Source organism: Dromiciops gliroides, chromosome 4 (genome assembly GCF_019393635.1).
Source record: "Dromiciops gliroides isolate mDroGli1 chromosome 4, mDroGli1.pri, whole genome shotgun sequence".
NCBI classification, from domain to species: Eukaryota; Metazoa; Chordata; class Mammalia; order Microbiotheria; family Microbiotheriidae; genus Dromiciops; species Dromiciops gliroides.
The window spans coordinates 59,028,759-59,055,746 of record NC_057864.1 but is presented as its reverse complement, the minus strand read 5'-3'; the positions used below and the strand labels follow the sequence as shown (position 1 = coordinate 59,055,746).

The following is a 26,988-nucleotide window of genomic DNA, read 5'->3' as shown; positions in this document are numbered from 1 at the left end:
TGCAGTGCAGGAGGAGGGACCCTAATTATGAGGGGTGGCAATTGACCCATGAGGGAAACTGATTGGCTTGAGTCAGTATAGGAGGGAGGGACAGAGATCTTCTGGAACATCTGGTGATCCAAGGAGGCATCTTTGAGGGTGTAAAATATGTAAAGGTATGAGGGGAACCCTACTTTAGCTTATGGATCATAGGATTTTCAGCTGGACGGGCCTTTAGAGGTCATAGAGTCCAGCTCTCATTTAGAGGAGAGGGTGTGGGGCAGCTAGGTGATGCAGTGGATAGAGCACTAGCTGTGGAATCAGGAAGACCTGAGTTCAAATCCAGCCACTCTCTACTAGCTGTGTGACTCTGGGCAAGTCACTTAAACCTGATTGCCTTACCCCCAAAATAAATAATAAATAATAGAGGGTGTGTTCTTTGAAGAAATGGATTATTTCTTTTTTTTTTTCTTTTTGGCAGTGCCTTGGACATTTTCTTTTGCTTTGGTTTTGGGTTTTTTTTTTTGGTGAGGCAATTGGGGTTAAGTGACTTGCCCAGGGTCACACAGCTGGTAAGTGTCAAGTGTCTGAGGTCAGATTTGAACTCAGGTCCTCCTGAATCCAGGGCCAGTGCTCTATCCACTGCACCACTTAGGTGCCCCAGACATTTTCTTTTGATCTACATTTGTAATTTTATTAATGTAGGGGACTCCCTGTGTGTGAAAATCCCTGCAGTGATGCAAATCAGCAACTTCTCTGCAATTTATGATCTCGGTTGCCCAGGGACACTGAGAGGTTAAGTGATTTGCAGAATTCACACAATCAGTTAGTCAATCAATCAACATTTAACTACTTATTATGTGCCAGACATTAAGCAAAGAGTTGAGGATACAAAAAAAGCAAAAGATGCCGTCCCTGTCTTCAAGAAGATCACATGTTGGGGCAGCTAGATGGCGCAGTGGATAGAGCACCAGCCCTGGAGTCAGGAGGACCTGAGTTCAAATCTGGTCTCAGACACTTAACACTTACTGGCTGTGTGACCCTGGGCAAGTCACTTAACCCCAATTGCCTCACTAAAAAAAAAATGACAAAAAAAGAAGAAGAAAAAGAAGATCACATGTTAATAAGGGAAACATCATGCAAATAAGTGTATATCTAAGATCTTTGTCAGCAGGACTTGAACCCATTACTTGAGCTTACTGTTCATTACTGCTTTTCATCCTGTACACGACCTCTTGATGACAATTGGAAGTAGAGTTACAACCTAATGTTTGTTGAAATTAATTTAATATTACAGATAAGGAAATTGAGGCCATCAAAAACTTTTTTTTTTTTGGTGAGGCAATTGGGGTTAAGTGACTTGCCCAGGGTCACACAGCTAGTAAGTGTCAAGGGTCTAAGGCTGGATTTGAACTCAGGTCCTCCTGACTCCAGGGCCATTGCTCTATCCACTGTGCCACCTAGCTGCCCAGCCATCAAAAACTTTTAAAGTATAAAGATGCAGATTTGTGGTTAAGGGGCCTGGGAGTGAATCCCCCCCCCAAAAAGGGAGACTTTTATACATTATAAGTTATATGCCAACCACATTTGAATTTATATTATACCATATAAGTGAGCATTATAAGTTAAAAGCTTTAACTTTAAAAAAATATATTGCTGGGGGGCAGCTAGGTGGCACAGTGGATAAAGCACTGGCTCTGGATTCAGGAGTACCTGAGTTCAAATCTGGCCTTGACACTTGACACTTGCTAGCTGTGTGACCCTGGGCAAGTCACATAACCCCCATTGCCCTGCAAAAACAACAACAACAACAACAAAAATATTGCCAGTTTTCTCAACTGTAAAATGAAGGTGGTAGATTTCATCTCTGAGATTTGTTTAATGGGGATATCCTGACAAACTAAGGCTCATTGATGACCTAGGGAGCATTAGGTGGACATGATGATGAACCCTTTCACTATTCCGGAAATTTTTCTTCCCCTATTCTATAGTTTCCCTCATACCCATGATTCAGCCTGGCTTCCAACTCCAATCCGCTGTGGAAAGGCAGAACTGTATGCGTGTTTATTTCCCCAGCTAGAGATGATGGCATCTCTGTGGTGACTAATGAAATCCATCTAGAGAGAGGAGACTTATTATAAAGCCCTTTGGCAATCTGTCTGGAGGTCAGGTAGCACTCCGTATAAAGGGATTACATTGGGTTTTTAAAAATACTCTTCATTCTCTGTGGTGAGAGGAAACTGTGTACATGGCTCCCAGAGGCTATGGGTCTTCTCCTGTCTTCCTTATTTTGGTGTCAAGTTACCTGCTCCAAAGGGTTTAAAGGGCATCCCCTCCCTCTGGACTTGGGAAGTTTTGGCTCTTGGGGGACAGAAGGGAATGGGGGAGGGAAGCCAGGGTTGGTGAGAGAGGAGGAAGATAATGCTCACTGCTAAGAAATGAGTTTTACAGGAAAGTCTGAGTGAGAAGAGAGGTTCACTGCACCCCACCCACTCTCAGTGAGGTACAGAGTCAAAACAAAGCCTGAGGGAGAGCCAGGAAGACCACAATGATGAAAAGCCTAAAGTTATTTATTTATAATGAAGGACACCTGGGGCCAGCTGAATCTAACCTTTCATTTTATTTATTAAAAATAATTTTGGTAATGGTATCTTATTGATGTCATTCATTTTTTATATCACATTCATTTCTGAATATATCTCCATCCCCCTCCCCTAGTGAGTCATCCGTTATAAGAAAGATTTTAAAAGGAAGGAAAAAAAAGAAAAAAACCCAATTCAATAAAACTAACCCACTGACTCTCTGACAATATTCCACACCTATAGTCCCCTGTTGTTGTTCAGTCATTTTGGCCATGTTTGATTCTTTGTGACCCCGTTTGGGGTTTTCTTGACAAGGATACCAGATTGATTTGCCATTTCCTTCTCCAACTCATTTTACAGATGAGAAACAGAAGCAAACAGGGTTAAGTGACTTGCCCAGGGTCACATGGTTAGTAAGTGTCTGAGTCTGGATTTGAATTCAGGAAAATGAGTCTTCCTGACTCCAAGCCCAGTGCTCTATCCACTGCAACACTTAGTGGTCCATGTCCTCTAGTTTATCCCCTCATAGCAAGGTGTGACTCAGACCCACTGCAAAGAAGTGGGTGAATCTACTCGGAGAACCAAGACATAGTTTTTGTGACAGTTGGGTTGAGTCTCTTACAATTGCTCTTTCAACTAAAAGAGTCGGAGCCATGCCAATATAATTTTGTAATTTGGTTCAGCTCAGGGTTCAGTTTGAATCAACGAGTATGCATTAAGCCCCCTATGTCCAGCACTGTTAGACACAACTGCAATCCCTTAGTAGTTTATGATTTATTTGGGGAGGTGGGGGCGGGGCAAGACACAAAATACCACAAAAGAACAGTTCAAAGGTGTCTCTAAGCAAGGGCATTATGTAGTGGGACAGATTGTCCTCAAGTCTTAAGGGAATTCAAAGTAATGGAAATATCGTTTTGATGAGATGATAATCAGAGAAGACTTCATGGAAGAGGTTAATCTTGAAGATGTAACTAGGATTTGGCTTTGCAGAAAGGAGATCGAAGACAATTACAAACAGAAAAAATAGCATGATTGAAGGCATAGATGTGGCTATGAGCAGGCTATGAAGAGACCAATTTGGCTGGAATGGAAGACAGGTGTTGGAGAGTAGTGGAGGAAGTTGGCAAGATGGGTAGGGCTAGTTGGTGAAAAGCTTTGAATGCCATACTGAGACTACAAAACAGAAGAAGTGTAGCTGGATTTGGAGTCAGGAGAAAAGGGTTCAAATACCACCTTAGATATTTACTAGCCAGTGTGATGTTGGACTAGTGACTAAACCTCTCAAAGACTCAGCTTTCTCATCTGTAAAATGGCACTAATATTAACTGTACTATCCATCATGTCCACACAGCACTTTGCAAATATTAAAGCACAATATAAATGTTGGTAAATGTCATTACTAGACTGTAAGTTCCATGAGGGCAGTGGCTCTTTTCTTTTTCTTTTTTTTTTTAAGTGAGGCAATTGGGGTTAAGTGACTTACCCAGGGTCACACAGCTAGTAAGTGTTAAATGTCTGAGGCCGGATTTGAACTCAGGTATTCCTGACTCCAGGGCCGGTGCTTTATCCACTGTGCCACCTAGTTGCCCCTGGCTTTTTTCTTATAAACATTTGTTGAATTGATTGATAGGTGATAGAATAAGGGTTCATAATAAAAAGCCATCATAAGGTTTTTTTTCTTTTAATCAGAGGAGTGACATGATAAAAATATTCTTTTAGGAAGGTTAGTCATTTCAGGGTATGTTAGAATTGAGAACGACATATATATTGCAAGGAATGATGGCGGGGCAGCTAGGTGGTGCAGTGGATAGAGCACTGGCCCTGGATTCAAGAGGACCTGAGTTCAAATTCGACCTCAGACACTTAATACTTACTAGCTGTGTGACCTTGGGCAAGTCACTTAACCCCAATTGCCCCACCAAAAAAAGAAAGAAAGGAATGATGAAACTCAGTTACAAGTTGAATATTGAAGGGGAAGGATCAAATAAATCTTGGAAACTGAAAGAATAGAACCTCAGTTGAAAGAGAACTTAGAAATCATCTATTCCAAGGGCATCTAGGTGGCGCAGTGGATAAAGCACTGGCCCTGGATTCAGGAGGACCTGAATTCAAATCTGGCCTCAGCCACTTGACACTTACTAGCTATGTGTGACCCTGGGCAATTCACTTAACCCTCATTGCCCCGTAAGAAAGAAGTCATCTTTTCCTACCCATACCTGGCTGGGAACCCCTTCTCTCCATAATATCCCCTTCCAGCCTCTGTGTGAAGACCTCAAAATAATAAATGCATTGATAATAATACTAACTTCCATTCATATAGCACTTCAAATCTCACAAAATGCTTTTCTGTGAGGTAGGTAAAATAAGGATCGTCCCCATTTTATAGATGAGAAAAGTGAGGTTCAGGGAAGCCAGTCATGGTCACCCTACCCATTACATGTTTGATTTAATATTCAAAAAAGTCTCTCTGGACTCTATTTTGCCTCTCCCATTGCCTTTGGCAGAAATGAGGAAACAGGGGTGGGGTAATGAGTTTACATTTATGGCAATGTTACTTACACTCCCTTGCATACAACCCAATTAGAATAAAATAGTCTTTTATTTGGACAGCTTAGAGAATTTGACCAAGAGGGAAGTCAAAAACTTCGTCTCAAGGGGAGAAGAGGTGGCTTAGAGACAAGATTTTCTGAGCCACCTTTCTCCAACCAGGAGAGAGGCCAAAGCCTTTATAGAGGACAGATGGTGGAAAGACCACCTGACTATGGAAAGTTTCCTTTCGGGATGGGGGAAAGCTTGAATGAGAGGTGGTGGTCCTGACTTCTGGAGTTATCTCTTTCCCCCAGCGAAGATCAGGCAGCAGCCATGCCTAATGGGCTCATCTCCCTTACTTCTTAGGTGTGTCCACCCTTTAGTTTAGCTTCTCAAAGGAGAGTTACCCCAGATCCATATCAGCAAGATATTAAAGATCCTGAAATTAGCTGAACTGGGCTTTGATGTGGCCCTAGGAGTCATCTGAATGAAAATGACAAGAAAAGCTTGAACAGTGAAAAATGGGATTATAGGGTGTAAAAAGGGTGATTCATTTTACAGAGTGATCTTTTTTTAAAATCATAGGACCAAAAGTGATTTTTGGAAAGATACTGAATCTATCCCCATCTTCAAACCTATGTGAATTTGACCTATTCTCCACCTCCAAATAGCTCACACTACTTTCTTTAAAATTGCCAAAGAGGGAAATTCTACCATCAATTTCAGCATGATTGTGAAATAAGGGATTTAGCGCACTTTGCAAGTCTTAAAGTGCTATGTAAATACCTGTTGTTGTTGTTGTTAGCCTTCAATCGCTAGACCTCCAGTCTTGTAATGGCTACATTCCTTGAGTCTTCTCCGGAATTCCTGCTGAACTCAAATGGATGTTTATAGAGCACTAGAAAGGTGTGTTGGGAATTTTTTTTTTTTTTGGTTGGGCAATGGGGGTTAAGTGACTTGCCCAGGGTCACACAGCTAGTAAGTGTAAAGTGTCTGAGGCCGGATTTGAATTCAGGTACTCCTGAATCCAGGGCTGGTGCTTTATCCACTGCGCCACCTAGCCGCCCCCCTGTTGGGAAATATTTAACAATTGGACTGTTGGGGCTATACACACATATGTGTACATACATGTATACACATATATGTATGTGTACATATACACATACACACCTTTAAATTTAATCTGCATCATTAAACTTTCTTGAGTCTAAAGAACCAACAAAACAATAAATCAGGCTCTGATTTGTAGATTTCTGAAGTATAAATGATCACACTGAAAATTTAACAAATCACTTTTTGCAAGTGGTTAGAGCAATCTTCACCATTGTGTAAATAAACATTTCATTTGTGAAGTTTTTCCTAATGTCTAATTTAAATCCCTCTTGTGGCTTATCAAATTATAGGTTCAGAGTTGAAAGGGAACCCCTCTTGCCTTTTCAATAACATGAATAATGGTTACTCCCGATATTATCATTTTTGGGGGGGTGGTATTTGAAGATAGTTTCCTTGCAACTTTTGCTTTAAAACCATTCAGTTGTCCCCTCACCCCCACCCCTTCTCCATAGGGACTAATCCTGGCTCTCTAACTCTGGCTTTATCACCCCGTCCACTTACCTTTGAATCAGATATAGTCTTGCCAATGCCCTTTACCCCACTTCTTGAGTAAAAGTTGCCCATTCAGGACCTTATTTTTGAGAATTGGAAGGGACCTTCATAAATATCCAGTCCAACCTGCATCTGAGAGGGTCCCCTCTACAATGTGTCCTCCTTTTTTAGGGAGGAACTTAATCCACTGCCTCCCAAGGCACTTCATTACGCCCTGAGATAGCTCCAATGGTCAAAAAGTTTTCCCTTCCCTTAACAATCAAACCTATGCAACTTGCCACAGGAACTCTCTGGGAGCAAGGGGGACAAATCTACTTGCCCTTCCTCATAACCATCCTTCAAATGCTTAAAGATGGCTATCTTGTCCTACTTTTGTTGTTCAGCCATGTCTGACTCTTCATGACCTCATTTGGGGTTTCCTTGGCAAATATAGCAGAGGGGGTTGCCATTTCTATCTCTAGCTCATTTGACAAATGAGGAAACTGGGGCAAAGCAGATTAAGTGACTTACCCAAGGTCACACAGCTAGTAAGTGTCTGAGGCCAGATTTCCATTTAGGAAGATGAATCTTCCTGACTTGAGGCCCAGGGCTCTATCCACTGCTAAACCTAACTGCCTTATGTTCCACTTAAGTCTTATGTTCTTATATCACACAGGTCCAATATGCATAAAGCAGTTTTCTGTTCAATTTTTCCCTCTTTCCTTGTTATCAACTCCTGGTCATCCCCCTTTCCCTGAATCCCATCATCCAGCTTCCCTCCCTCCGGCACCGCGGACCACTGGAAAGACTGAGAAGAACTACAAGTCATGTATAGACTAAGTGTACAGCCAGCAACTTTGGGGGGACCGGCTCAGTGTGGAGGTTTTTCTGAAATAAATAATACCAGTGAGTCACAATATTGATACACACACACACACACACACACACACACACACACACACACACACCACGAATTCATGCCCAGAGAGATCGCCCAGCTAGACGAGGAGTTACATCTGCCCAGCGGGTTTAGTTGCAAAACCCAGGATGTTATCACCCTCACTGAGATGAAAATTCTGCTCACATCCCTCCTTCTGTTCACCTGCAGGAGGGGAAGCAAGACTTTTTTTTTTTTCGGCTGCGGTTCTAATTTAATGAGTTTTTTGGGGGCGTGGGTGGGACCAGTGCTTTTATTGGTCCGTTTAATAAAATTTCTGAGTTTTGGGGGCAGGGGCGGGGGGGGGGCACAGGCTTACCACGACCCCCCACCTCAGCCCGAGCACGCTCCTCTTGCTAACAGGTGGCTCTGCCAAGAGGGGCACGGGCGGCTAGGCTGGGTTGGGTTGGGTTGGGTTGGGTGGGCGGAAGGGAGATTCACATCTAACTTTAAAGGAACTGGCGTCGACTTGCTTGGGGGCCCCTAAGTGCTTGGAGCCTGAGCCAGGGGAAGGAGAGAGTTTGGGGGGGGGCGGAATGATGGGGGAAGGGGAAGGGCTGGGGAAGAGAAAACAGTGAGGCTATTTATATATCCCTTCCTATATTTAGACTTTAGGCAAAAGCCCCATCTTTTAAAACCAAAGCAGAAAGCAAACGGGGGGGGGGGCGGTGGTGTGCACGAAACGGGGGTCGGTCGGCTTCAAACATCTGTACATAAGGGCTAGAAGCAGAGACCAGGAGAAGGGGGAATGTTGTCAGTGTTCACAGCAGGCTGAAGAAGCAGGCTAGTCTCTATTATACCAGAAGCCATCACTAGGCTCTACAGGTAGGCATCGGAAGGAGGCAGATTTGGGAATTTAGGTTTAACAGAACCCCAAAAGAGCACTCTATCTAATAGGCTTGCCCGCCGAAACATCAGCTGGCTGCCTTGTGAGACAAGGATCTTCCCATCCAGCACGGAAACGTCTCCAACTCCTGCGTTGGGGCGGCTCGTGAAGGACCTCCCAATTCTAAGATTCTCCGAGTGGGCAGAGGCTATCCTGTAGACTGAGAAGAAATGAGCGCCGGGGCTCCCAGGTCTAGTCAGGGAACCTGCTGCCCTAGAACTGTGGTTGTGGAGGAGGAAAAGAAACAAGAGAAACTTGGCTCTTGGCGGTAGGGGAGCACAGAGCTGTGAAAAGAGGGGGAGGAAGATGAAGAGAACGGTGAGGAAACTTGGGCTCGATCCTCCTCCCCTGACGATTCAGACTGGCTCCCTCTGCCCTTTCCCCTCCAACAACAGTCCCTGGAAGATGGAAACGCGCGCAGATTGAGAGTATGGCCACAGCTCCCGGAGCGATTCTGAGTATGCATGGTAGGACGTTTCCCCAAATGGAAGGGTGGACATTTTCTTTCTAGAGCAGTAAGTTGGCAGGTGGGATGATGCGAAGTGATGGTGGCGGCAGCAGCTAAGGTGCACCTGTGTGTGGCCCCCAACTTCCCATCTGTTATTTTGGCTGCTCACCCAGTCCCAGAATTCAGCGCTGGGGCACCGTGAAGGCCTGAACCAGGCAATCACTGGCATTTTCGAACATTGCAAGAGAAATCCTTTCTCAAGTATTGACTTTTATAATTTCCTTCTTCCTTTCTACGGCCTTTTGATTTATGTCTTTTCTTAAAAGGAGCCCAATGCCAACTTAAACCCCTAGACGGGTAAGGGGTCCAGATTTTCCGTCAGAAAATATTCATAACAGTGGAATCAAGAATTTGAATAGACTACAAAACATGTATCTTGGGTGGATTCCAAGAGTTATCTCAGTCCTGAAAAAAAAAAGCCCTCAAATGTTGCATTTTCTGCATTTAAATTTTAGCAAAGTTAAATTTTCCACATGCGCTTCCTTACCCAGTCTACTCTTTACGTCTGTGTGCACATAAATAGCAATTTATTGATGGATACACAAAAGGGTTTTGAAAACCTCGGCCTTCAGCTGCAAACACTTCCAATTTTGTTAGTTGTGAAGGTTTGCTGGAGGTCATTCCAAATGGAATTTCCTTCCGCCTTCAACCCCCCTCCCCTTCTCCCCAGATCTGAGTCGATGAACCAGACTTGATTCTCTCTGTGACAAATCAAATTATAAAATCTTCTGAGTCTCAACAAGTAAAAGTCATGGGTTGCCATAGTTGAGTTTTATATTTGTTCCTGGGCTTTTATTAGTGAATGATGATGAATTTTAGAGATCTGGTTATCTTGAAAATGAAATGTGAAAGGCTAGCTGTTCCTGGGAGAGGAGAGGTGTTGGCCTTGCAGTGAAAAAGTCGCTGTTTGGACAATGAAATACACCAGATCGAAAAATGGTTGACCCTGTATTTGTCCACCTTAATTATAAAACTAAATCTACTTTCTCTCTCTCTCTCTCTCTCTCTCTCTCTCTCTCTCTCTCTCTCTCTCTCTCTCTCTCTCTCTCTCTCTCTCTCTGTCGCTCTCTCACACGGCTCTAGGAACTTTAAAATTGAAACAGCTGCTGTCTCTCCTAAGAATTCCTTTGGCATATCAAAAATGATCTCACAACAGAAAATCCAATGGAACTTTAAGCTTCTGTTTAGTTAACCAGTCCTTTGGTCTCTTGATTCTTCTAGTCAAATAGATTCTACTCATTCAAATTTGAATCATTCCCCAGATGGTACTGATCTCACTCATTGAGCCAATTTCAAAAGATGTATTTCTATTTCTAACCCCATTTAGAGATTTCAGTTATAGGAACCCCTTGTTTTAGGCTGTGATTTGTTTTCCATGCTTATATACAGCTGTTCAAAAACTCAATCCAGTTTTCTGGCTGTCTAGGAGTGAGAAATTGCTTTATTATTATTAACTCCCATCACAATAACTAGTTAGTTTGGGGGACTTCCGGGAGCTAAAATAGAACTACAATTCAAATGAGCACAACTTGGCTTAGGGAGCAGAAATATTGTAAATTCATATCACCTCACTCATCACCTATTCTGTGTAAATTTGGGGGGGAGAGAAGGTGATTTGCAGGGAGGGAGGGGTGCCTATGGGATCTGCTTTAACGTACAAGAGTGACACCCCACTTCAGTCTTCATACTTTGAACAAGCTGTCAGCAATGTAGAGAGGGCAAAACAATAGTTAGTCCTGAGATGTCCGGCAGCCCATTGACCTGGGCTCACTATGTGTTCCTTGGAATTTAATTGAGAAGGTGAAATTCTAAGTCAGCTTCTGCTGGGTTATCAGCAGACCTTCTTTTAGTCGTCTTCATATTAAATTGATTGATCATCTCCCGATGGCCAGGAGAGGTGTTTTGGCTCATTGTCAAAGCGCCCATCATAGAAACCTAGGTTGTGAAAGGTTTGAAAAATGATTTCGGTGGAAAAATTGACTCTGTTCAATAATAAATTACAATGATATTTTGTATTTATATAGCACCCTTCAACCGAGGGAGCTCCTGGTGTTTTATGGATATTAACTTGCTGATCCTCACAATAGAGAAAAGATAATTTTGTTGATTTAATATTTTGGGCATCATTTTTTTTTTGGGAGTGAGAACATTAGATATTACAGTGAAGTTTTCTCTTATTAATTTGGAGGCAATAAACCGTCCTTTCATTTCTCCTTTGGAAAAACCTTTATTATTAGACATCACATAAGAAATTAAAAATGAATAGCGATGTCTAAAATGTGTGTGTATGCATTTATATATCTGTGTGGGTATGGTATCTACATAAATATTTAATTTTTATGATCTAAGCTTTCTCCCTCCGTTTTCATGAGCTAGAATTTATTAGCTGCTGAACAGTGGGCCTATTATTATTTGCTTTTGTACCTAAATGATTTAAAAGTCAATTATGAATTGGTTAAGGGGATTGGTGAGCTATGGTGTGTAATATGGGTCTTGCAATTTCAATTTGTTACCAAATGTCTGGAATGAGAAAAGTGTTGGGGGGTGGAGGCAGGAGCAGGGTGAGTATTGTAGCCTACAGCCTAATAGTACCAATATCAAGACAGACAGAGGATCTAGGTCACTGGGAGACAATCAATTCAGCGAGGTTTTATTGTTGGGACATTTTGTATGTGTATGTATGTGAGTATAGAGGGGAAAGAGGTGCACACACATAAATCTGAGCACTAAAATGAGATGCTCGGACTGCCTAAAACACTAGGATGAAAAACAGACCCACCCAGGGAGAGCATGGTTGTTTCCTAACACACTCCAATCCAAAAGGTTGTGGTATCTGCAACACTGATAGCAATTAGAGAAATTGCCAACTAACTTGGGACCCAACTCCAACCTCAGCCTTAGCTCCAGGGAAGAAGCATAAACTTTTATGGGCATTTCCTATTTATCTGCAAAGTGTCTGTCTTCTGTGCCATAGCGGGTAAAGAAATGCACTGAGGGGAGGTAATAACCTAATATAATGAAATTACTGGTTAAGTAAATTCCCCAGGGAATCTATATTCCCTGATCACTCCAAAGGCCGTTTGGGGCGGCCCAATAAGTACAAAAGAGGGGGCATGGGAATGGAAATCACAAGACATGATTTATTCATTGAGTCCTCCGACAGGTAATTTTTTGTTTGTTTTTGCTTGCGATTGTCTAAAAGAGAGGTAAAGACTAGACTGTGATTAAGTTTCAAAATAGCCAGTGGCTAATGGTGAGCCATTGTTTAAAAAAAAAAAAACAAACCCAAAAAACAAAAATACTTAGGTAATATTCTAAGTAAAAAGCTGGGTTACTATTGAGAGAAACATGATGATGACATTCTTTACCATATACCTGGTTCGATTTCTAGTAGAATTCAGCTGGTTTGTTATTCTCGGAAGGATCTTAAAGGAAGAGAAAAACAAGTCAGTAGTTGTGTGCCTAGAGAGAATGAGGATGCCAATTCATATCCACCTTGTTTGATTGCAACAAATGGTTTCTTGACTTTTATTATTATTTTACTGTTATTATTATGTATTTCAGTGCTTGAGATTGCATTTGTGTTGGGATTCATTCCATCAGATATCTAGTGATGAACCTCTCCATGCTTACTTAGCAAGGCTGCTCCTCTGAGGACAGACATGCAGTCTGTCATTTATTGAGTCAAGCCTTTTCAGGTTAGTAGAAATAGTCTTTTGAGCATCATTGACAAGGTCACCTTCATGCCATGATGAGGTGTAGGAGTGGGACTTTAGCCGAAAATTGTCTCCATCATTATTGTTACTGTTTTTGTTATTGTTAAAATGAATACCTTCTTCCATTGGGATGAGCCAAGGGAATAGCCCTTTCATGTTCTTTTCATCAGTTCTCGAATTAGCCTAATTCTGCTACAGCATATTTCCAACATAAAGCTATCCCCTTGGCTCCTTTAACTCTACAATGTGTGATTCCTTGCTCTTTGGTGGTGTCATTTATTGATTTTTCTACTTTCTGGATACATCTTTGTTTTTTCACAATTACAGTCAATGTCCTCCACTAAAGTCTTGCTCCTATGCTGTCATGGCCCTGGAGTCCTGAAAATTATACTGACAGAATACAAGTTCTTCAGGAATTGTCTCTGAGCATCATCCTGCTTTTATGAAGTGGGAAAAATATTGAATGTGGGCTCCAGCCACTTGGCCATGCCATGTGTCTATCAACTTTGGAACTAGACTAGCTAAGGTCAGAGGGGCCCCTCAACCAAAGCCAGACCACCAGGTGTCTCATTTTTCCAGCCCCAGAAATTCACCAAAACCTTCTCAGGAATGCATAGAGGGATTGTGATCTGTGTGGGTAGAGGAATTATCCATATCGTACCAGTGAAATTATGGATCTATGAAATAGGTAAAATTAATTTGTTTGTTTTCCAAAGTGTGTAAGGAAGCTTGAGATCCCTTGAGATCTCCTCAGGGGTCATAAAGACAAATAAGCAAGATGGAGACACAGGATTTTAGGTTATGATTTGGCCTTCACTGACACTAACACTGTACGACATAAAAATGAATTTGCAATTACTATCCAAACAATCTTTCATCTTTCTGTAAGCCCAATAGCATAGTGATTTTTGTTTGTTTGTTTGTTTGTTTGTTTGTTTCTAGGCAGGTTATCACCATCTCTACAAAGCAGCTTGAGAAGTGTGCAAAAGGGAGAGAGATGACATGGGTTTGCAGTTTTATTTTTTTAATTTTCCTATGAACATTTCTCCTTTCTCAAGAGCTAGTAACGAGCTCTGTGCAGAACTTTGCAAAGTGGTCGAAGGTCCCACACAGTCTTAGCCTCCAATGAAGTTAATTAAGTTTAAATCTCATACTGAGTGGCTAGTTGATAACAGAATAAATCTACTGTGTTGTCAGCAGGATGAACCAGAAGAGCAGAGCTCCAACGAGCCATTTCTATGCAGTAAATATCACTTCAATTCCTCTCAGAGTTGGAGCCAGTGTCAAAGTCCAAAAAAGCAATATTCCCTGGCTACCACTGTCAGGAGAGAGAGAGAGTGAGTGTGTGTGTGTACATGAGCAATGTATCATCTGAACACTCAAATTAACAGGGAAGAAAGATAGCGAGCTAATACAGCCCAGCCGAGCACTCCAGGAGCTGCCTTAGCACAAGCCTGAGAAATATGAAGAGGGTATGGTCAGTCATCAATGACCTCCGAATGACTGGGTGCTTGGAATTTCCTGGCAGACCTGGCTAGATAAATAATTCCTGCTGTGAAATAAATCCCCCAAATATTTCAGGAAAGCCAGTGCTTTTGCCCCACAGCTAGTCTAGCCTAAAGATTTGAAAGGAAGTATGGCAAATAATTGAAGGAAGAGGATAGAATGGATCTTTGGGGTGACATGCTCATTTCATAGGGTTAAGGGAGAAGTGGGGGTAGGGAGGATGGAAGGGGATTATGCTATTTTAAGAGCCCACTGAATGCAGATCTGTAAACAAGCAAAAAAAAAAACCCAAAACCCTAAAAAAACAAACAAACAGAGAAAGACCAGGAGATTCTTAAACATGTTTTTACAAAGAAAAAAAAAGACAGAGAAGAAAGAAAAATAGAAAGAGTTGTGATGAAAAAGGAGAAGGGGATAAAAGAAAAAAGTAAGGGAAGACAAAATAAGAAATGAAGAATGAGAGAGAAAAAGGCAGAAAAAATGAAAGGGATGAGAAAATAAAAAGACAAGGAAAGGGAGAAAAAAGACAGAAAGGAAAACAAAGACTAGGAAAAGATGGAAAGAGAAAGACATGGAAAAAATCAAGAAAACATTACCTCTGGTGTTTCACAGTCTTCTCTTGAGCTGAATAGCAATGCCTGCTTATTGCTATATTTGGAGCCATTTCAGCAAGTACTGTTCTGTAGTATTATTTTCTCCCCTTCGGGGTATTTCATTTTGCTTTCAAAACAGTGACATTTTTGAGTTTTAGGGCTCATGTTTCCCGCCCCATCCCCCCATTCCCCAGGTGTTTCAAAGCTAGTCAGCCTCTAATTAAAATTCTTCCTTCTCGCCTCTTCTAACAACAGTGTGCTTCTCCCAACCTGCTGCTTTCAGGGATACAGGGGAAGATTTTCCAAGGAAAAAAGTAGAAATAGATCTGGACAGTAAAAGTGCTTTGGTCAGTTTCTGCTTAAAGGAAATAGGTCCTTTCTACATCCAATTTATGTGCACACCCACACATACACACAATTTCAGTTTCCCAAAAGGTTCTATTCCCAAACTATTCATCATCAAGCCATTCCTTGGATGGAGAAAAGCAGGGCACTCTAAACCCAGTGTAGAGCTAGTGGTTGTTTGGGCTACATTTTGGGTGTTGGCTAAATGTTTATGAAAAATGGGGGGGGGGGGGAGGGGAGGGAGTCAATAAATTCCTCTATAGCTTGAATCAGGAATTGTGGCTCAGGAGCAGTAGCCAGGCTTGTCCATTACACCTGGGTTATATTGGTTCAAGCAAAGTAGCACCTATTTCAAAATTAATTATAAATGAATTAGCATGCCTCTTAATTAAAGACCTGTATAAAAGATACTGCAGAGGCAAAATGCTTTACATATATTATCTCATTCTAAATATACTTTCAATTCAAACATGGACATACACCATCTCCAACTATGGTATTTTTGTTTCTTCGTCTGAGATACCACAGAGATATGTTTTATTAGCCAGTGTTAGAGTTTCTGCACCGTGTTTCATTTGCTCATTTCATCTGAAGGACACTTCCAGGGCTGTGAACTTCCTAAGTCAGCAAATAAAAAAATTAATACATGCTTTATAAATACTAGTTTGCATGTGTTTTGCATATAGCTTTATGAATATATATGTAAGACATATCTGGTTTATAAATATATATGTATATATAATACAATACAGTACAATACAATACAATACAATGTAATATAATATAATATAACACAATATAATATAATATAATAGATAAACAAATTCCTGCTATGAATAAATCCTCCCAAATACTTCAGGAAATTCAGCGCTTTTGTCCCACAGCTAGTCTAGCCTAAAGATTTGAAAGAAAGCATGGCAAATGATTGAAGGAAGAGGGTAAGATGGATCTTTGGGGTGACAAGCTCATTTCATAGGGTTAAGGGAGAAGGGGGGTTAGTGAAGATGGAAGGGGGTTATGTATATTATTATTGCATATTATCTCTTTCTTTTAAAACCTCCCTATTCCATACTACACACCCTAGGAAATCATACTTGGAAAACCAAAGTTGTGCCAAGTGAAATACCTGATCATTTCAGAGTATATGTTCTGATTTGACTTGATAGTTTTAGGAAATATGTGTCAATTAAGTTCCAATTCAAACCAATTTATTGGAAAGTTTTGTTTGTTTCTTTTGTTATGTTTTTTTTCAGAGAAAACAATTTTTATTCCTCTCTTGGTGGTTGGTTCCATTTGGTATTTGGTAAATTAGGGAAGCTCATTTGGGCTTTTAGAAACCATGACTTCCTCAGTAATGGGCCAGCGGCTATTTGAGCATTTGAAACCAGATGGGAAGCAGGAATGAGTTCTGTTAATTGAATGTGTCTTACCTAGTCTTAAAAATTGCAGCAAATCTAACAGTGGGCTTCTGTGTGCTCTGTCTGCCTGAGGATTATGGATAGCTAGAAGTCTGGGGGTCATGGGTCAAATTGGAGACCTTACAAATCCCAAAGAAAATTCCTGTATGGAATGACATATGGTGTGACCTTCGTTGCTTAATACTTCATGCCTTAGTAGGCAGACTGTGCTCAGAAGTCATTGTAGCTAGGTTATCGAAGGGAAATGTCAGAAAAGAGCTACGGTTCATCAACCCAGTTCGTATTCAGGTATAACCCTCTGTTCATTCAAGGGGGGCTTTCCAGAAATACCACCCTTTCCCTTAAACATGGGTTCCTGAATAGCACTTTACCTATGGTTTCCTAATGTAGAAGGACCCTGGGAATTGTCCATCTAGTTTTCCTAGAGGGTGAACGATGGGGGTTCTGGGATAGGGGTAGAGAAAGGGCAAGAGGAAGAGACATTGAGCTGAGGATGGAAAGAATGAAGGAAAGAATGGATAACTGTGTAAAAGGGAGAGCGAAGAAGAAATTGGGAGAACACGAGATATTGAAATAAGTGCAAAAATGAGATTGAGATTGAGAAGAAGAAAAAGAGACAGGAGGGGGAGGTGGGAAGAAAGACTGCAGCAATAAAAATAGGGTAGGTAGACCTCCTTCAAGGTGTAAATACTACTCAAACTTGCCCCTCTTATCGATCGATCGGGCTCTGGCTGTGTATATTCTGTCCACGTCCCTGTTCCACTACAGAAGCAGAACTGAGACAGGGGAAGAGAGGCACAAATGCCTCTCCATTATAAATGGGTCAGCAGCAGGAGATTGACTGTAATAGGAAAGACTGCTTTAACCCTCTCCTGACCAGAGCTCAACCTCAGTGGAGAAGGCTGCTTTAACTCTGTCTCTGCCTGGAACTCCCACTGTGGAGTTTGCTATACATGCATACCAATATGTACATATATACAAGGCACATTCATATATATATATATATATATATACACACACACACACATACATACATACATGCACACATCCTCGTGTGTATATATACACAGATATGCACAGATGCACATGGTATACATATGCATCCACATATATCACATCTGTGTGCACACACACGCATACATCCACCATAGGTTTGCATGTACACATTCCTCTATAATTACTTAAATGTTTGCATGTACGCATATTAATAAATACTTTTATACCCTTACATAGACATACTAACATATATCCTACTACTACACCTACACACACAGACATACAACCATACACTACAACCAAACTGTATCCATCTGCACATACAAACAGAAGCCGAATGCAAATGTCTGCTTGTGTTCTTGCCTCCAAATAGCCAAAGATGTTCATTCTAGACCATGACCTTCCTGGTAAGTTATTTCTACCCTTACATGGATTTCTCCCTTCTGTCCCCAAGACACCATCCATTCCATGGTACCATACAACACACAACAGTTATATTGCCCAGCACAAGCCACCTCCTTCCCCAACCCTCTCATCTCAAGGGGTCAAGGCGATATCACTGACCTTTGGGGCCACACCCAAAGATACTCCTCAACTGGCCTTTTTTCTTGAGTGAGAGAAAACCTTGTGCTCAGGGGAGCAAGGACGAAGCAACTATCTGCCTCAGTGTGATGACAGAGGAGACTGGGAAACATGCTTGGCTTCTCCCTCTAACCTTTTGTGTGACCTCAGAGAAGTCCCAGTAATCTTTTGGGCCTCCTGGTAGCATTACCCAGAAGTCAAATCACCTTTGTGTCTTGTTCTTGTAGGTACAGAAAATGTGCTATTTAAGCCCATGTTAAATCCTAGAATATCTTCTCATCACCCGGCACATTCCCTACCATCTCCCAGATGGCCTATGCTCCAGAAATACAAAGGAATTTGTATTAGTTTAAGTAAAATATAATTAGAAGAGAAATCTCCCTGGGGAAAGAAAATTGCATAAAGCCATTTTAGAACTATCTATAGATGCTTCTGCCATACTTTACTGTTTTAGCCCATCTCTACCACCTCCCCCATCTATGGGCATCATCTATAGGTGAGAGTTGGCCATATCACATTTATTGCCATGTTATCTCTGACATAGACGTGAGATCTTTATCATTATCCTCAAGTTACCATAGCATGACTGAGTCAGGAGAGATGAAATTATTAGCTTATAATTCATACAATCTGGTTTAGAGTTTGACTCACTGTGGACACCCATGGACCAGAGCCTTAAGACTGTAAGGGATCTTCGAGACCCAGAGGACCCCACTCAAGCATAATGTTGAGTTGGAGGTCCTGTGTAATCCTTCAACTAAGAGCTTAGGCTGTTGCATTTTATGTGCAATCCTATTTTTAAAAATTATACTATGTTACAGAGATGCTTGTCTTATCACATAAATTAAAGATTAAAAATTAAAAGAAAGAGGAGGTAATATGCAGAGGGGTGTGTGTGTGTGTGTGTGCAGGCACATGTGTGTGAGTATGTACACATGTACTTGTGCGCCCACCAGCAGGGTTGGTGGCAGCTTCGGCGGCGGTGGCAGCAGCAGAGGAGCCTGTGGGATCTTTGATCCAAGATTAAGTGCGTCACAAACGAATGCTCACATCGAGTGGGTTTTGTTTGCTGTGTTAGCAAAGTGAAAAGCACACTGGTGTGTGGGGGAAATCTCTGTCTGCTCCGTATCGCTTCCCCTCCTCTTCAGCTCCACTCCATCTGATTCCCACTTGGCCTATTTCAGAAGTGACATGGAACAGGAGAAAATGTCCTTTTCAGGCTCCAGTGAATTCAGAGGGAACTGTAGATAAGGAGTCCCCTGGACTCCCTCGTGCAGACTCAGCCCAAGCTGAGGATCACAGCCATGAGCCATGAGCCGGCGGGGGACACACAGGCTCTTTACTGGGGCTGAGTTCTGTCCATTTATGGAATTTTTTTTTTTAAAACAGAAAATTCAGTCACATCTTATTTCTTCTCTGTCATAGTCCTTTTGGAGGGTTGGGAACAATGAAGGCCATGTGGCTTGGGTTGAGGGGTGTGGGTAGAAGCCCCAGGTTCAACCCCAAATATGAGGACATGGGTCAAGTCCCCATATTCTCATACTTTTTCACCTTGCACTCAATCCTTTTCTCTTCAACCATTGAGGCTACACTCAGTGAAAAGAAAGCGAGGGGCAGCTAGGTGGCGCAGTGGATACAGGATTCAGGAGGACCAGAGTTCAAATCCGGCCTCAGACACTTAATACTAGCCGTGTGACCCTGGGCAAGTCACTTAACCCCAATTGCCTCACCCCCCCCCCCAAAAAAAAAAAAAGAAAAAAGAAAAGAAAGCGAGCTTTACCTCTGAGGGGAGAAAAAGGGCAGAGGCTTCCCAGAATGCCTGCTTCCTTCCTTTCTATGGACCCTCTAGGCTCTCAAGGTGTGAAGACACCTCACTTTTCAGACAGTTATCTGGCCCCTTGAGAAGGCTGCCCTGGGGCAGCTAGGTGGAGCAGTGGATAGAGCACCGACCCTGGATTCAGGAAGACCTGAGTTCAAGTCCGACCTCAGACACTTGACACTTACTAGCTGTGTGACCCTGGGCAAGTCACTTAACCCCAATTGCCTCACCAAAAAAAAAAAAAAAAGAATGGATGGATGAGAAGGCTGCCCTGCCCCTTCCTGGTTTTAGGAATTCCAATATCAGAATCTTCTTCTCTGAAACTTGAAGACTTAGACTCGCCTAGGCTTGTCAATAAAAATTAGCATTTAATGAGAGGCATCATGGAGCAGTATATAGGAAAGCCACCTCAGGTCAAAGGAAAATCTGGATTAAAGTCCTGTAGCTGACACATACTGTCTGTAATAATTGGATCCTATCCGCTATGGTGTCGTCTAAAAAACAACACTGTCACCTTTGATCCTCATAACAATCCTGAAGCATTAGTTCAAGTAGACTTACCCCATTTTACAGATGAGAAAACTGAGTTGAAGGGGAGTCATCACTTTTCCTTTCCCACATAGGACTTAGCACCTCTCTTCTGCCCTCATGTATATTAGTTTGTATTTGAGGGAGTGGGTGTGTATGTGTATCCTATCCCACCCTAGGGTATAAAATCCACAGAGCCCCATGATTAGCACAGTGCCCTGATCATAGGAAGCATTTCACAAATGTCAGTTGAATTAAACTAGTTTCTTTATCTTCAAACTAGGTGACCACAAATGGCTGGTGCCAATGTTGTTATCGCCATTTTAGAAATGAGGAAACTAAGAGAGAGAAATAAATGAATTAGTTAGTCAGTGGGAGAAACTGGGCTCAGACCACCTCCTAAGTAAGCCATGGGCACTTCCACCGATTTGGGCCGTCCTCCCCCTCCCCCCACTATCTCCAGCCTGACAAGACTGAACCAGATTGTCCCATCAGCCTTTATTCTTTCCTCTGTACCATGTAGCAGAAGAAAAAAAGCAGTCCAAAGAAATACTCCCTCCATGGCAAAGAATGTTCCCGCTCTGACCTGAGGCTGGGGATCCTTTGTGTTCTCACCAGGGAGAGAGAAAGCTCTCCCTTAGTCCTAATTCTTCTTCTTCTTCTTCTTTTTTTTTTTGGTGAGGCAATTGGGATTAAGTGACTTGCCTAGGGTCACACAGCTAGTAAGTGGTAAGTGTCTGAGGTCAAATTTGAACTCAGGTCCTCCTGACTCTAGGATCAGTGCTCTATCCACTGTGCCACCTAGCTGCCCCCTTAGTCCTAATTCTTAAGAGTAAATCTCAGAGATTTGAGGTGGGAATATTAAAGGGCCATCAGTGTGGATTCAGTGGTCACTGAAGAGGAAGAGGAAGACAGCCATTTGTTGATACCATTGAGCAGGTTGGGTAAATATCCTGGAAATCAATAGATCATAGTTTTATAATGTGAAGGGAAGCTGCTGATCAAAGTTTTCTTTGATTAATTAAAGTATTTGTGTTTGCTTTTTAAGTGCCCTTTGATATTTTTGAAATTTTCTTATAGGAGGGGGCAAGATGTTTTTCTGAACATTTCTCTGAACTTAAGAGTTTTTCATTGTATGAAATGTAGGCTTTGACATCTCAGATTTGTTGCGTCTTGTTTATTATTATAATTTACTCTCCTAATATTACAGAAAAGATAGTTTATTGAACTATGTATTTTTTTTTTAAAAAAGAGTCTCAGAAGTAGAGTCTGTTGATTCTGAGAACTGAGAACTGCTTTTATTATGACATTTGGAGTCCCCCTATGTGAGGGGAGAGACAGACAGACAGACAGAGACAGAGACAGAGAGACAGAGGCAGAGAAAAAAAGAGAGACACAGAGACAAACCCCCTCCTCCTTCCTCTCCCTTCTCTGATGGAGGGTTAGGAAGGCTCACAGATGGGGAGAACTCATCCCTTGACAGCTCTCCTGAGCTTTCAGGCCCCTACATTATCCCCATGTCCCGCACCCTTCTGATAGAAATAGCCCTGCTTTCAGAGTCAGACCTAGGCATGTTGCTCACCATGTGACCTCTTACATGTCACTTAAAAATGACTTGGAGGGGGCCGCTAGGTGGCGCTGCAGTGGATAGAGCACCGGCCCTGGATTCAGGAGGACCTGAGTTCAAATCCGGCCTCAGACACTTGACACTTACTAGCTGTGTGACCCTGGGCAAGTCACTTAACCCTCATTGCCCCGAAAAAAAAAAAAGACTTGGAGACTGAACTCTAAGCTCCCTTCCAACATACACATATGCCTGTGTGTAACTATGCATATCATATGTGTTGGGGGGGTTGGGGAGTGCACGCCGAAAGTGCTGAAGAGCCCAGATTTCAGGGATCATTCACTCAATCCACAAGCATTCATTGCTCTTCTTTCTATTAGAAGTTCTCTAGTGGGGCTTCCCTAGCCTAACCAGAAGATGCCCCGCATTCAGTGCCCAGGAGCCCCAGTGAGTGTTGAACACCTTTGTTAGTCCCTGGGCCCGACACCAGGGAGACCCTCAGGCTTCTGAGCCCCCCGGGGCTCCACTCCTCCTACTCTCTGGAGGGATCCTTTCTCTGTGACACTTCTCAGTGAGCCTGGGTGGGTGGGTGGGTGGGAGTGAAGTTGGGGGGGGGGAATTGAAGGTGGAGAGTGGTATTGAAAGAAGGGACCGCATGTGGGGGCGTGTGCATGCCTCTCAGTGTGTGAGTGCCTCAGATACGGAGATCATGCGGTGATAACCCCCCTCCCCTCTGAATTGCAGCGCTGCACAGGAAACCTCCAACTCAGAGACAGCTGTCAAACTCGGCCTGGAGGGGAGGTTGAACTGTTCTCTCTAACCACACTAAGAGAAGCAGGGAGGAGGGCGGGGAGGAAGGGGACCCACTGAGAAAGGGGCTCTCTGGGCTGGGCTGGGCTGGGTGGGAAGGCAGCCAGGGAAGGGCCACTTGGCCCTTCTGTTCCTCCCTCTGTCCCTCCCTCCTGATCTCTCTGCCCCAGGTTTGCTCTGCCTCACCTTGAAACCTATTTAGGCTTTTCAGTTCAAATTTTTAACTTTAGGGCTTGAGTCCTTGGGCACTGTGAACCTCAAGCCAGGAGAGAGTGGGGGCTAAGCCCTTTCCTAGTGGTTTTCTTTTTTTTTGTGGGGCAATGAGGGTTAAGTGACTTACCCAGGGTCACACAGCTAGTAAGTGTTAAGTGTCTGAGACTGGATTTGAACTCGGGTACTCCTGAATCCAGGGCTGGTGCTCTATCCACTGCACCTTCTAGCTGCCCCTCCTAGTGGTTTTCTTAGAAGATACCCATCTCTTGGAGTTTATTGCAGTGAGACCTGCCTGATAAAGAAGACCCTTTGTCAAGAGGACAGAGGAAGGGAGTCTGGGGATAGAGATATAGGTATACATACATATAGGTATATATACATAGACACACATATATAGATGAAATTTCATATGAAACTCATGAATTTCATTCATATTTATATACATATATTCACACACACACATATATATGAATGAAATCTATTTATGTGTGTGTGAATAAAATTGCCCCAGGCACCTCCCCTAATCTCTAATCAACTCAGTGGATAATTCTTGCAGGTCCTTACCAGGAGAGCCTCCCCTTAGGGCTGAGTTCTAGTGTCAGAAATGAAAGAGTGCTGATTCTGAGAATAACTGTTTTAATAAAATTTGGAGTCCGCTTCCCCCATGACGAGAGAGAGAGAGAGACCCCCCCCCCTCCCATCATCTCCTTCCTACTCTTTCTCTGACAGGGTGAGGAGGGACTCAGCCAGGGGAAGACCCACTGGCTTGACAGTCACACTGAACATTTGCTTCCCTTTACAGGTCTCTTGGGTCTGTCCGAGGCCTGATGGGGAAGGCACATGTTTTGTCCTACTCCCCACCCCCAACTCCCATATTAATGTGTGACTGTAGTCGTGTGTATGAGGATGCATGTATCACAGTATCACTAAAGATGGGAAGCAATATGAAGCCTGGAGATGAGGTCGAAAGGCGTGTAGGGGGCACACTTTGTCAGGGCTTCTATAAGAATAATCACAGCTCACATTTATATAGTGCTTTTTTTTTTTTTTTTTTTGCAGGGCAATGAGGGCTAAGTGACTTGCCCAGGGTCACACAGCTAGTTAAGTGTCAAGTGTCTGAGGCTGGATTTGAACTCAGGTACTTCTGAATCCAGGGCCAGTGCTTTATCCACTACACCACCTAGCTGCCCTATATAGTGCTTTAAAATTTGCAAATCCCTTTTCATACTATCTCATTTGATCTTTCAAATAGCCCTTTGAGGTAGGTGCTCTTATTAACCTAGAAGGCAGAGTTAATAGAGAGCGTGATTTGGAGTCAGGAAAACCTGAGTCCAACTCCAGCCCCAGGCCTCTCGCTAGCTGTGTGATCCTATTCTCTTAGATTCAGTTTCCCAGGGTGGTTGAGAGGATCGAGTGAGATAACGTTTGTAAACTGCTTAGCAAAACTTTAAGGTCTATATAAATGTTAGCCATCATCATTATCCATCCAATTGCCTCTGTAACCGAAGGAACCCTCATACTCAGTTCCCAAAAGCTTAGCTGATATTTATCTAGAACCACAAGGTCTGCAGAAGTGCTTTACTGGGGCAGCTAGGTGGCGCAGTGGAGAGAGCACCGGCCCTGGAGTCAGGAGGACCTGAGTTCAAATCCGGCCTCAGACACTTAACACTTACTAGCTGTGTGACCCTGGGCAAGTCACTTAACCCCAATTGCCTCACTAAAAAACAAACAAACAAAAAAAGAAGTGCTTTACTTACATCATCTCATCTGAGGCTTCTACAACCCTACGACGTAGAGACTACAAGTATTATTTTGTTGCTGTTAAGTCATTTCACTCTTTGTGACCCTATTTGGGGGGTTTTCTTGGCAAAGATACTAGAGAGGTTTGCCATTTCCTTCTCCAGTTAATGTTACAGTTGAGGAAACTGAGGCAAACAGGTTTAAATGACTTGCCCAGGGTCATATGGCTAATAAGTGTCTGAGGACAGATTTGAACACAGGTCTCTTCTGACTCCAGGTCTAACACTTTTTCTGCCGCACCACATGGCAACAATCTCATTTGTCAGCTTTAGACTCATAGATTCAGAACTAGAAGGGACCTTAAAGGTCATCTAGTTCAACCTTTTCATTTTACAGATGAGTAAACTGAGGCCCAGAGAGGTGAAGAGACTTGTCTGATGCCATATAGGTAATAAGCAGCAGAACTGGAAGGTAGAACTCTGCCTCCGAATCATGTAGAATGGTCTTCTTACTGTCCCATATTCCCTTCGTGAAGAACACGATGCTGGCAAGAAGTATGGTCAGACTCTTGCCTATTACTAAATTCCACTGGGGAAGGCAAATTCCCAACCTGCTTAAGGGATATCTTTCCAGCATGTCACATAGTTCAGATCATCAGTCAATTGAGACCAACTTTTCTTATTGCCTTCTTCTTTTTTTTTTTTTTAGTGAGGCAATTGGGGTTAAGTGACTTGCCCAAGGTCACACAGCTAGTAAGTGTTAAGTGTCTGAGGCCGGATTTGAACTCAGATACTCCTGAGTCCAGGGCTGGTGCTCTATCCACCTTGCCACCTAGCTGCCCCGAGACCAACATTTCTTAAGTGCCTACTATTACTCAGGCACTGTGCTAAGTGCTGGGGATGCAGAAAGAGGCTGGAAAAAAAAACAAAACAAACCCCAAACAAAACAAAATAAAACAACAAAAAACCCAGTCGCAGCTCTCAAAGAACTTACACTCTAATGGACAGAAAGTTATTCTCTATGTCTAACACAAATCTTTCCTGCTGTAGTAATGTTTTTTGTTTTGTTTTGTCTTTAGTGAGGCACTTGGGGCTAAGTGACTTGCCCAGGGTCACACAGCTAGTAAGTGTTAAGTGTCTGAGGCCGGATTTGAACTCAGGTCCTCCTGACTCCAGGGCTGGTGCTCTATCCGCTCGCCACCTAGCTGCCCCCTGTAGTGATATATTTTTGCTGAATGTAAGGGAGAATTTCCCAACCTATATGGGGTCTCCCAAAAGCCTTAGAACAGTTTTGGTTTTTTAAAAAACTGTTTAACTTTTAAAAACTGTATGTTTTTTTTTTAAAACTGTACTAAGATTTTGGTACATCTTCACTATGTGCAAGTATGTCCCCAAATTGGCATTTTGGGAAGAGCCTGGGCAGGGAAGAGGCAGGATTGTTCAGCCTGGGTCTGTCTGGGCTGATAGGGTCATCTGTGTATGCACCACCCTCATCTCCCATCCCCCAACTGCCTCTCAGGCACCTATGTACTTCAAATTCCCCAACCTGCTTCCCCAAGGGCACCAGATTTCCTGTTTACTAGGCAAGTAGCATCATCGTCATCTGTTGTGTGTAGGGGAATCTGAGAGTCCAGGCCAGAGAGGTGTGGTGTGGAAGCTGCCTCTCTTCTGAGTCATTGAGGAGGGAGCAAGATGGACTTCAAGGCATTTTATGTGTTAGGTATGTTGGAGTTAGGGATGAGGAAGAGAGCCAAAAAAACCTTCCCACAACTATGTTGGTCTAGTGCACCTTGTTGTAATGGAAGGAGTACTGGACTAAGAACCCAGCTCCAGATGATAGATGGATGGATATAGATGGATAGATGGATGGATAGATAAATGATTGATGGATAGATGAATAGATAAATAAGATTAAATGGATATATTAGACAGATTATAAATAGAATATTATGATATCAGACACTGTGCTAAGCTCTGGGGTTACAAATATATTCAAGTAAGACAATTCCTGCCCGCAAGGAGCATACCTTATAATGGGGGGGGGCAGCTAGGTGGCACAGTGGATAGAGCACCAGCCCTGGATTCAGGAGGACCTGAGTTCAAATCTGGTGTGTCAGACGCTTAACACTTACTAGCTGTGTGACCCTGGGCAAG

General features: G+C 42.7%; 1 protein-coding gene across 2 annotated transcripts in view; it reads left to right on the top strand.

Moving 5' to 3' along the window:
* The window catches only part of CD247 (CD247 molecule), a 102,936-nt gene that overhangs the window by 48,480 nt on the left and 27,468 nt on the right, over positions 1-26,988 (top strand). Inside the window, exon 1 of one of the 2 annotated variants that reach the window (XM_044004082.1) lies at positions 8,524-8,964. The exons of the other annotated variant lie outside the window; for it this stretch is intronic. Coding sequence (XP_043860017.1) covers positions 8,928-8,964 — 37 coding nt within the window. The 5' untranslated portion in view covers positions 8,524-8,927. Of the gene's footprint in view, positions 1-8,523; positions 8,965-26,988 lie in introns of those variants that run through there. 2 annotated transcript variants of the gene reach the window in all.